The sequence below is a fragment of the Chanos chanos genome, chromosome 6 (assembly GCF_902362185.1).
Source record: "Chanos chanos chromosome 6, fChaCha1.1, whole genome shotgun sequence".
Taxonomy (NCBI): Eukaryota; Metazoa; Chordata; class Actinopteri; order Gonorynchiformes; family Chanidae; genus Chanos; species Chanos chanos.
In genome coordinates, this window is record NC_044500.1 from 6,643,041 (window position 1) to 6,654,322 (window position 11,282).

At 43.7% G+C, this 11,282-nt stretch overlaps 1 protein-coding gene across 1 annotated transcript in view; it reads right to left on the reverse strand.

The window, feature by feature from the left end:
* Positions 1 to 7,370, reverse strand: part of LOC115814118 (hephaestin-like protein 1) — a 13,691-nt gene extending 6,321 nt beyond the window's left edge. The window contains exons 1-11 of the mRNA XM_030776842.1: positions 7,222 to 7,370; positions 6,685 to 6,929; positions 5,702 to 5,914; positions 5,212 to 5,388; positions 4,187 to 4,441; positions 3,356 to 3,530; positions 3,113 to 3,243; positions 2,690 to 2,821; positions 2,227 to 2,432; positions 597 to 741; positions 258 to 470 (exon numbers count right to left, since the gene is read on the reverse strand). Coding sequence (XP_030632702.1) covers positions 258 to 470; positions 597 to 741; positions 2,227 to 2,432; positions 2,690 to 2,821; positions 3,113 to 3,243; positions 3,356 to 3,530; positions 4,187 to 4,441; positions 5,212 to 5,388; positions 5,702 to 5,914; positions 6,685 to 6,929; positions 7,222 to 7,370 — 2,041 coding nt within the window. The remainder of the gene's footprint in view (positions 1 to 257; positions 471 to 596; positions 742 to 2,226; positions 2,433 to 2,689; positions 2,822 to 3,112; positions 3,244 to 3,355; positions 3,531 to 4,186; positions 4,442 to 5,211; positions 5,389 to 5,701; positions 5,915 to 6,684; positions 6,930 to 7,221) is intronic.
* Positions 7,371 to 11,282: the final 3,912 nt, after the last annotated feature.

Below are 11,282 nucleotides of genomic sequence, written 5' to 3' on the forward strand. Positions count from 1 at the left end.
TCTATCTATCTATCTATCTATCTATCTATCTATCTATCTATCTATCTATCTATCTATCTATCTATCTATCTATCTATCTATCTATCTATCTATCTATCTATCTATCTATCTATCTATCACAATTTTCATCACACTAAGTAATGTTAGATGTGCTGTAACACTGACTCTCCACTAGGGGGTCCTAAGGCAACAGATCTTCACAGAGTAGAATTCTGAACTATGAGTTCCTGATCCCAGCCTGAGGGAACGAGACTCACCCTCGTTGTCTGGTGTCATGGTAACCGTGGCAGCGGTGTGGGGGAAGAGACTCAGAGTATCCCGGTTCATGTTGTCCCTTTTAAAGGTGTTCCCCTGGAAATGAACACCATGAATGTCTACTTCAGTTCCCAAACCCAGTGTGTGCCATACAACACGGTCCCCCTCACACAGATCTAGTCCAGGAAGGTTCCCGTACATATAGCCATTTACCGCTGAGTGGAAACACAAAAATCAGACAAACATGTTAATAACTAAATGGGCATTACACAGGCATGCATTAACCCTCCCACACCCATGCACACACATACATATACTCGTACACACACACACACACATACCATGCATTTTATTGCTCTCCTGAAAGTCTGGGCTGTTTTTGTCAGTCTTGTTACTGCCAAACTTCTGAATGTTGTCATCCAGGTACCAGCTCTCATTCTCATCAATCACAGAGAAAAGCAGGAAAAATTCCCTGTCTACTTCTTTCTGAAACACACACACACACACACAGACATGTGAGTTTATATAAACAAGCACACCTGTACAGAAGCGTGTACTTTTATGATGTACTTTTATGACATAGAATTCCTTCCCTCTATGATGGGTGCTACTTAACACTTATTTTTATAATACTGTCAGACGCTACATGATAGCTTTAGATTATGGGCTACAGACTCACTCGTGTCCATCTGTAGTTCACCCTCTTACTTTCCTTCAACTTTTCTTGAATTTGTTTCTAGTCTAACGCTGAACTTAGCAGCAGTACTTATGACACACACAGCTGCTTAATGGCAACATGCTTGGTTTGTATTCTGCCTGTCTTGGAAGTTTTATTTGAATAAAAGCATCTGCTAAATGGATAAATGTAACGTAAGGTAATGTGACATGCATGGGGTTGGGACAGATTATTTTGAAATGTAGTCAGTTACTGAATATAAATTACATGGCAATTTTTGTAAATAGCTACGTAATCCATTGCAATCCAAAAAAAAAAACAAAAACAAAAACAAAAACGTAATCTCATCTGAATACTTTTGGATTACTTCAAAATCAAACACTGAATATATTGCACCTTATACTGAAAAAAATGTATGCAGCCACAAAAATTGGAGTGCCACAAATATTCTGTTTTTCTCTTTGGACATCTCAAAACAATGTAAATGAAATGCAATTTTCAATGTAAATGAAATGCATATGGCATATTCAGTATTTACAGGTGGTCAAACCAAATTACCCAAAAGCAGTACTGGCACAAATGACAGGTGCACCATGTGTATTCTCCAACATGTGGGACGCTGTTTCTTCTCTTTTTAAAGTTTTTGTTGCTGCTGTTTTTTAATCAAAGGCCACATGGAGGACTTTGCTCTTGTAACGCAAAGAGGAGCACATACTCAAAATGTTCATCTTTCAACGTAAATAAAAAGGAATAAGAACTCCATTACCCATAAGTCACCATTAAAAAAAAAAACAAAAACAAATATTGAGTCACCATTAACAAAACTGGCAACCTGAGAGGAATGACTTACTTTGATACAGGCCCACGCTAGAACACATTCAGCATTTAGAACTGGTCAAATCAAAGTACCCTTACAAAAACATGCTGGCATAAACGTCTAAAGGTGTATTGTTTTTTTTGTTTTTGTTGGTGATCATGAAAAAAAGTTTCATAATTTGAAATTGCCATATTTTAGAGAGGTAATCAAAAATGTAATCAATCCTTGTAAGCATAATTATAGGCTAATTACATTTTTCTCAAATGTAATTTGGGCTGATTACAGTCACTTATTTTTTTGTAATCTGATTATGTAATCCCAATTACACGTAATCCATTACTACTCAACCCTAAATATGAATAAGCGCACTCACAACATGTAGACATGGACACACACACACACACACACACACACACACACTTGTAAAACAGAAAAACAAAACAAACATTTTACATGTGAAAAATGACTTGTGTGTTACCTGCATCATACTGTCATCCAGTGCTCCTCTCTTACACACCAGTAGTGGCCCCACCAGGCCTGAGTTGGTGTCAGGGACGGGGTCAGAGGCAGAGTAATATAAATATGATAAACAGGGCGGGTCATTGTCAGAGGGACCTTCAGTCACTTTCCACCGGTAGACGAAACGTCCACCTGGAGGTACACTAGCTCCATCTTTCTGGGATCCTGTATAGAAGTTACATAGAATTCACTTCTCTGTTTTTCAAATTTTGCTGATAACCTCTTGGTTCCGTCCCTCAGAAGGGGAAAACGATAAACATTATGATCTAGGAGCTTTGGTGTGAGTACAGAATGTGGCCTTAATCTGTGTATAACCACTGAACCACTGCACCCCTGTTTTGACAGCAAATCTCTGTTTTGGGTGTGTGCATGTACTGCATGTGTTACATGTGTGTGCGGGTGAAGATGTGTGACTGTCTCACCATCTTGGTACTTGGCTCCTTCATAAGCTTTTTCATAATGCAGACTGTGAGGCTGGATACTGTAGTTATACTTGGCTCTGTTCAGGAATGTTACCACCACAACATCACCTGTCTCCGCCCGGATGACTGGGCCTATCAGAAGAGAGAGGAGGTCAGTACCAAGTAAAAACCTTCAAAACCTGACACGGGGCTTTCAGTTCTGCTCTAATATGGGAAGAGCATAGATGAGTCATTGCTAAGGTCTTTTTACTGGTTTCCTTCTGTGTTACAAACCCTGGCTGCTCAGTTAGATTTCTGGATATGAAAAATGCTAACTCAACATTACATAAGCAGAGTTTATGCAAGAGTCTGATCCCTTGAAGAAAGAAAAAAAAACATTCTAGTTTATAAAACGGTTATGGCTTGAGTCTGTGAATATATTACCCAGAATGCCGAGGCTTTGTGTCGAGTTTTCTTTGGTAGTGAATGTACTGTCAGTGTACTGTGTATAATGGACTTTCAGGTATTTTCCACCCAGTCGACCCCCGTCTCTACTGAAGAAGACCTCTGAATCACTGCATTAAAAAAAAAGAAATGAGAGTGTGTTGTGTCTGTGTAACTATGTGTCTGTGTAACTATGCTTAATTGTGGATTTATGTGTGTGCGTGCGTGTATGAGTATATATACCTCTCCGGTTCCGTTAGAGGTTGGCCAGTAAAGTTGTTCACATCAGAGGGTGCATAGTTCCAGATAATCTCTTCTGCTGCTATGTAGTAATGTCTCTCACGGCCAGGGGGCGCTGTTGGTGCTGCTTCAGACTTTGAGTCACAGACAGAGACCTGGTAGAAGGCCTGCATACCCGCTGAACACAGCACCAGAAAACAGAGAGAGAAAAAGAGATTATGTAAATGTGAGAATACATATACTCAGTAGGTGATTTGTAGGGGGATGGGGGGTGCCATCCCCCTTGTTAGCAAAATGACCAAAATGCATCCCCCTTGTTAACCTGCAATCCCACTATATACTCTATAGAGTAGTGTCAGTGACCACTGGTCCATGCCCCCTGTTGGCCATTGGGCCATCCCCCCCGTTAAAAAATAAATCGCCTACTGCATACACCAAGAGATAAAGAGAATATAAACCCTCTGTTTCTGCAATCAAGTCACTGTAATTCTGATCATGATCTCACTGATATCATGTTATCCATATTTTGCGTGTGTGTGAGTGAATGTGTTGAGAGAGACATCCTGAGTGTCTGAGTGGTTATGTAAAGCTGGGGTTTCTATATAGGATCAGGAACATGCTTTTCTTATGACAGCCAAATAAGGATTTACTGAATCTGAATCACCTGACTCTTTCATTCATTCATTTATTTTCCAAGCTGCTTATCCTGATTAGGACGCTGGAGATTATCACAGCGAGAGAGAGAGAGAGAGAGAGAGACAGAGAGAGAGAGAGAGAGAGAGAGAGAGAAGCAGAAAGTGAAGAGGGATGTGATTCAGAAAGAGGGTTGAATACCTTGTATATGGTCATTGACCTGACAGCTTAGCAACCATTTCCCAATTGTCCTGGGAATCATCTCCGCAGTGACAAAAGTGGCGGGAAACAGACTGAGGACATCAGTACGATGACCTCTGTCCAGAAGGGTGTGGCCATGGAAGTAGGCGGAGTGAATATCAACTTCATTACCAATACCAAAAAGATGCCAGGACACCAAGCTGCCTGTACAAACCTCCAAACCAGGCAAGTTACCATACACATATCCATTTATAGCTGAAAGAGAGAGAGAGAGATTACAGAGATTAAATGTTGGACATATTAAAGGTCATTACACCCTTAATTAACTCATACATGCACACACACACACACACACACACACACAAACACACACTCATACACACACTCATACACACACACACACACACACACACACACACACACACACACACACACACACACACACACACTTTTTAGACACCAAATTCTAGCTTGATAAATGTGCTTTACAATAGCACACACCCATTTATTAGCTGTTCTGCATCTAATAGTAGACAGGCCAGAGTTAGTCATAGACCACAGAAGCAAATTTGTCACGTTTAACACGTCTTTCCAGTTACAACTTAGTCGTCCTGGTCACTTGTCCCAAAGACATAAAAAACCATGTAAAACTGCTGAAAATGGCCATTTTAAGCATCAGTAGTTTCCACGGCTTAAGCCTCATGTTGTACTTTGCAACAGCTCTGCCACAAAACTTAACACACAGTTATACATAGCTGTGAAAACTCTGCATTACCTAACACAGTGCCTAACACAACTAGACTGGTTGGTGACAAGCCACTCTGCAGCACAGATGAGCATAGCTGACAGTTTAGAGTAGGCAGCCTACAATCTCTGAACTAGATTTTAGTTTCAAGGGGATGTGAGAGGAAAACCAAAAGTAAAATGCCCCACAGACCGAACAAATGGAATAACATTTACAGGAACAGACCTGAGGTACTCTCTGACAGGTCAAAGGGTTAAAGATGAAAGGTTGGGTGGCTTACAGTGCATTAAATTGGACTCCTGAAAGTCTTCGTCCTCCTTATTAACCCCATCTGGGTCTGTGCAGAACCTCTTAATGTTCTCATCAAGGTACCAGCTGAGGTTCTCATTCGCAACACTGAACATGAGAACAAAGTCCTGATCCACATCAGAGCGACTCACATCATCTTTCAGAACCCCTGAGGACAGGCACAGAGAGAACTGAGTGGTGTATGTATATATATATATTTATGTGTGTGTGAGTGAGTGTGTGTGTGTGTGTGTGTGTGCGTGTGCGTGGTGTATGTGTGTATGAGCATGTGTGTATTTGTATGAATGTTTAGATGTGTGTATGAATGTTTTACACAATATGTTTCACTTCTCCATACACAATGAAACAGTAACAGAAAATATACCAGAGTGGGAGGAAGAAAGGAGAAAAGCATTTAGGCATGTGACATTTTGTGTGTGTGTGTGTGTGTATGTGTGTGTGTGTGTGTGTATGTGTCTTACCTTTCTTACAGGTGAGCAGAGACCCTATGAGTCCTGATGCGATGTCTTTGGGTGCGTCACCATGGGAATGATAAGTCCAGGTGAGGCAGTTAGCATCAGCCTCTGTTGGAGCGTATTCCGGTTTGACCCTCCATGTGTAGGTGTAGCTGTGCCCAGGTGGGACCTGATCATCCTCCTTCAGCTTCCCAGATGTCTCATCTGGATACAGCGCACCTGAGACAGACAATCATGATGTCATCAACCTGCGTCACATTCTCCTCAAATTTCTTCAAATTCGCTGATTCATGGTGCTCTTTCTCTGGGGCAGTTTAGTAGGACTTCCGGCTCTATGTCTAATGACGTTACTAAAAATTAACCTGATAATCAGTAGTTGTATTGGGCAATGTTAAGATATCTAACTCCCGGCATATAATTTATTTTAAATGTGTCCGGTAATCTGACCTTGAATGTAGTTCTGAAGGTGTCTGCACAGCATTGATACACCGCTACATGACTGGTCGTTGTAGTTTAGCTGCATGGAAGGCTGGATTTTGTGTTTAGAGATAATGATAGCACTTTTGAAATGAGGTCTTCCTGAGACAAGAATACTTGACTTTCTCTCTCCCTCAGACCCGGCCAGCCGCATAGGCAGGAACAGGCGAATGCCAGGGACGCCCCAAATGAGGGAAGAACTTTTTTTCTTTTTTTTTTTAAAGTTTTATCTTTTACTATTTTTTTTTTACTAATAGGCTACTATTTTGTCTGTGTCTTGACGAGTTGACAATCTAGATCACAGGGTGCCGCAATGCCTCTAGAATCCTTTATTACAACATTTTATCTCTCTTGATACAGTCGTTGGACCACAGCCGTAACGAAGTGTCTCCAGCTAAAATCTTGCCTAGGGCACCAAATTGGTCAGGGCCGGCTCTCTCTCTTTCTCTCTCTCTATCTCTCTCTCTCTCTCTCTCTCTCTTTTTGTGTGTTTGTGTATGTGGGTACCATACCCTCAGAGTCTTTCTCGTAGAAAACTCCATGTGGATGAATAGAGTATGGTCTAGAGGCAAAGTTCTTCAGATGGACCACAATCACATCACCGACCTCTGCCCGGAGCACTGGGCCCAGGAAACCCAACCAGTCAGGTTTAGGGATCTCAGTAGAAAAAGTAGAGTCTGTATATTGTCTGTAAAGGGCCTTCTTGTAAACGCTGCCAATTTGGTGAGGGCCTCGCGTCAGGAACACAGATGCATGTCTTCAATAAGAGAGGAGAGGGGAAGAGAGCAGTGTTGTGCAAGGCGAGATAAGACAATCGAAAGTGAGACCAAATAGGAACGGCCGTCAGTAGAATTAAATGAATAAATCCAGTTAACATAATGTTTTCGCCATTAATAAACGCACATTTTAATGATAATTATTAGACTAACTTCAGTACAACAACAACACCAACAACAATCACAGTAGTAACAACAATCATAATTAAAGGACCACTTTTACACGACCTCAGTTTCGTTCAGTATTAACGAACAGCTTCTGAGGGGACTCACTCATCATCACCGATGTTTTCCCCGCTGACGAGGTTTTTGCCGCTAGGTGCGTAATTCCAGTCCTCCTCCCTGATTCCGATGTAGTACTTGCGAGTTGTACACTCAATGGTGTTGAGGGCTAGCAAAAGTGTGACAAGCCGCAGTGCCATGGCAGTTTCACCGACTAAAATAAACTGCTTCAGCGTTAACTGATGTGTCTAACCTGCAAAACAAACTGGAGACATAAGTCAACACGTATCCGATCTGAAAGAATGCCACTCGCTGAACGGGAAGGATTGGCCTGGAGGAGGGATAATGTCAAACGCAAAGCTCTTATAAAGACAAGTCATAAACATGGACTTTTGTCCCTCTTCTCCTTTGACCCCATATAGCAGCTTATAGCCTAATGTAACATGAGTTGCTACACTCTAGACTGTGATGCTGACCTATGGGAATAGTTGTTTGTCATGATGGGGGCATTAAAAGGGGGCCGGACGCCCAGAACCATAACAAGGAACGGGCTCCCGCTCAGCGTGTATATTAAACCGAGAGACGGTCGCCGTGTCTGGTTTCTGAGCACGTGTGGAAGTGGAAGAGGAGGAAGGTACAGTAGTGAACGTGACAATCACCAGGGAAACGCCCAAACGCAGGACATGGACACAGCATTAGAATGAATGAGATAAAGTTTATTGTAGTTCTTTGTAAACAGAGGTGTGGATGCTGGCAGGCCAAGGCAGAGGGCAGAGGGCAGAGGGAAGCTGGTAAAGATGGCAAAGCAGAGCAGGGCTGGGCGAGTGAAGACTGGGGCTGTGGGCGCGACAGGATGAATGATTGGTCGGGCGAGGGAGTGGCAGAGTAGATTGAGTGGATGAATAAACCGGGGTAGAAGCACTGCAGGGTAGATTGAGTTGATGAATAAACCGGGGTAGAAGCGCTGCAGGGTAGATTGAGTTGATGAATAAACCGGGGTAGAAGCGCTGCAGGGTAGATTGAGTGGATGAATAAACCGGGGTAGAAGCACTGCAGGGTAGATTGAGTTGATGAATAAACCGGGGTAGAAGCACTGCAGGGTAGATTGAGTGGATGAATAAACCGGGGTAGAAGCGCTGCAGGGTAGATTGAGTGGATGAATAAACCAGGGTAGAAGCGCTGCAGGGTAGATTGAGTGGATGAATAAACCGGGGTAGAAGCGCTGCAGAGTAGATTGAGCTGATGAATAAACCGGGGTAGAAGCGCTGCAGGGTAGATTGAGTTGATGAATAAACCGGGGTAGAAGTGCTGCAGGGTAGATTGAGTTGATGAATAAACCGGGGTAGAAGCGCTGCAGGGTAGATTGAGTGGATGAATAAACCGGGGTAGAAGCGCTGCAGGGTAGATTGAGTGGATGAATAAACCGGGGTAGAAGCGCTGCAGGGTAGATTGATTGGATGAATAAACCGGGGTAGAAGCGCTGCAGGGTAGATTGAGTGGATGAATAAACCGGGGTAGAAGCGCTGCAGGGTAGATTGAGTGGATGAATAAACCGGGGTAGAAGCGCTGCAGGGTAGATTGATTGGATGAATAAACCGGGGTAGAAGCGCTGCAGGGTAGATTGAGCTGATGAATAAACCGGGGTAGAAGCGCTGCAGGGTAGATTGAGCTGATGGATTGAGGGTGCGCAGGCTGAACGGCAGTCTGGGACGGTGAGAGGAGACACATGCCCACAATGCAGAAACACACACACACACACTTACACACACTTACACACACACACACATACACACACACACACAGACACACACACACACACACACACACACACACTCACACACACACAGACACACACATACACATACTCACACACACACACACACATACACACACACACACTCACATACTCACACACACACACACACACACACACACACACACACACACACACACATACTCACACACACACACACACACACACACACACACACACACACACACACCACACACACACACACACATACACACACACACACACACACTCACACACACACACACACACACACACACACACACACACACACACACACACACTCACACACACACAGACACACACACACACACACACACTCACACACACACACACAGACACACAGACACACAGACACACAGACACACACACAGACACACACACACACACACACTCATAGCTCGACTCAGGAGACGTTTGGAAATTTAAGTGGTAGTAGGTTGTGTATGATATGCAGCACTGCCAGCACACAACCATCAGGGTCATTTTGAGCATTTTGAGTATATGGGGTTGCTTAAGACACTTAAGAGACTTTAAAATGCCCTCTAAGGTGCTTTGGAACTTTTACACCTGCACCATCGAGAGCATCCTGACGGGAAGCATCAAAGCCTGGTTTGGGAAACAGCACCAGGCAGGACAGGCGGAGTCTCCAGAGGCTGGTACGATCAGCTGAGCGCACCACTCGCACTGGGCTCCCTGACCTGCGGTCTTATCTACAGCGAGCGTTGTTGTACCAAGGTCGGGTAGACACCGAAGGGCCTCAGCCATGCAAACAACGGACCCTCCTCTCTGAACCGGTCGAAGAAGCGCTTCCGCTCTCTGAAGGCCAACGCAGGGAGAACGAGGAAGAGCGTCTTCCCAGAGGCCATTCGGATTCCTCCACCGGGTCGACTCGTAGGACTGGACCTTGGACCCGTTGCACATCACCCCATATTTACAACTGTTTATTATATATGTTGGCAGTTTCATTTCCTTCCACTGTAACCACGTGACACTGCACAGCTCATTGTATTGCACATAAACTGCACATCTTCAGCCTTTACTGCTTTACCTATCACTGATATATCTTATATTCTATTTTTTATATTTTATATCTCTTTCTGTCTGTATAATAGTAATTCTGGTCTATGTAAATTTGAAAGTTTATCCTTAAATTTTTATCTTTATGCCACAGAAAGTAGTAAAAAGCATTTCACTTTATTTCACGACTGTGTATGGTTGTGTGTGTGTGACAAACAGGCTCAGGGCTAAGGTCAAAATGTCACAACTTTTGTTTGTCCAATTAGGAATATTAATATGAGATGTAAAACAATAAATCTGAGTATACTTTCACTTTAATACACACACACAGACATGCACACAGATTGAAGTCCACATACATCCCATTCAACACCAGCTTAAAGGTTTGATGAGACCTTAACACACACACACACACACACACACACACACACACACACACACACACACACACCTTTAGGCACTTGTAGCCCTTGAGTTCACTCAGGTTCTCCTCCAGGAAAAGCAGGTATATGGCCAGGTCATCCCAGCCCATGCTGGAGAACTCCAGCACTCCCAGCGTGGGTAATATCTCGTAAATCTTCAGGATGTCTGTGTTATTCCTCAGAGGCACCAGGGCGGCGTACGCACACACAGGAGCCAGCAGAGCGTACACCGTCAGGTTTATGTAGCTCAGGAGCTGGAAAATGCCCACGGCGATGAGTTTACACTGCAGAGCGACTGGAACGCTGGTGTCGTTAAACAGGATCCCCGTTCGGATATTACAGCTGAATTCATCCGTCACAGACAGACGGATGTAATAGGACAGGTAAACACACGCCAGCAACACACACACACACACACACACACACACACACACACACACACACACAGACGTGTGGAGTCTGGATTGAGTTCACAAATCTTTGGTTCATAACGGTTCATAATCAGCATCAAATTCATAGAGACAGAGGAGTAAGAGTGGGGCGACAGTCAGGGAGCAGGCATGATTTTCCCAATGTGATCTTTCATTTTCAATTAGGCCACAAGGTGAGACCACACACCGTGACGGCCGCCGCTCTGAATTTTGTTGTGTGTTTGCAGGTTGGGTGTCAGAGTGGGAGGGCCGTCCTCGTTGATGCTGGGCACCTGGGAGTTCTGATCCCAAGGTGTATAAAAGCCTAAAGGGAACTAATGGTTTTTTTTTCCCCCTTTTCTGTTTCTCTCTTCCTCAGGCCACCAGCATTTGTTTCTTTTAGGTTTTGGTTGCTGCATTACAACAGCCCCACAGTTCTCTACCACACAT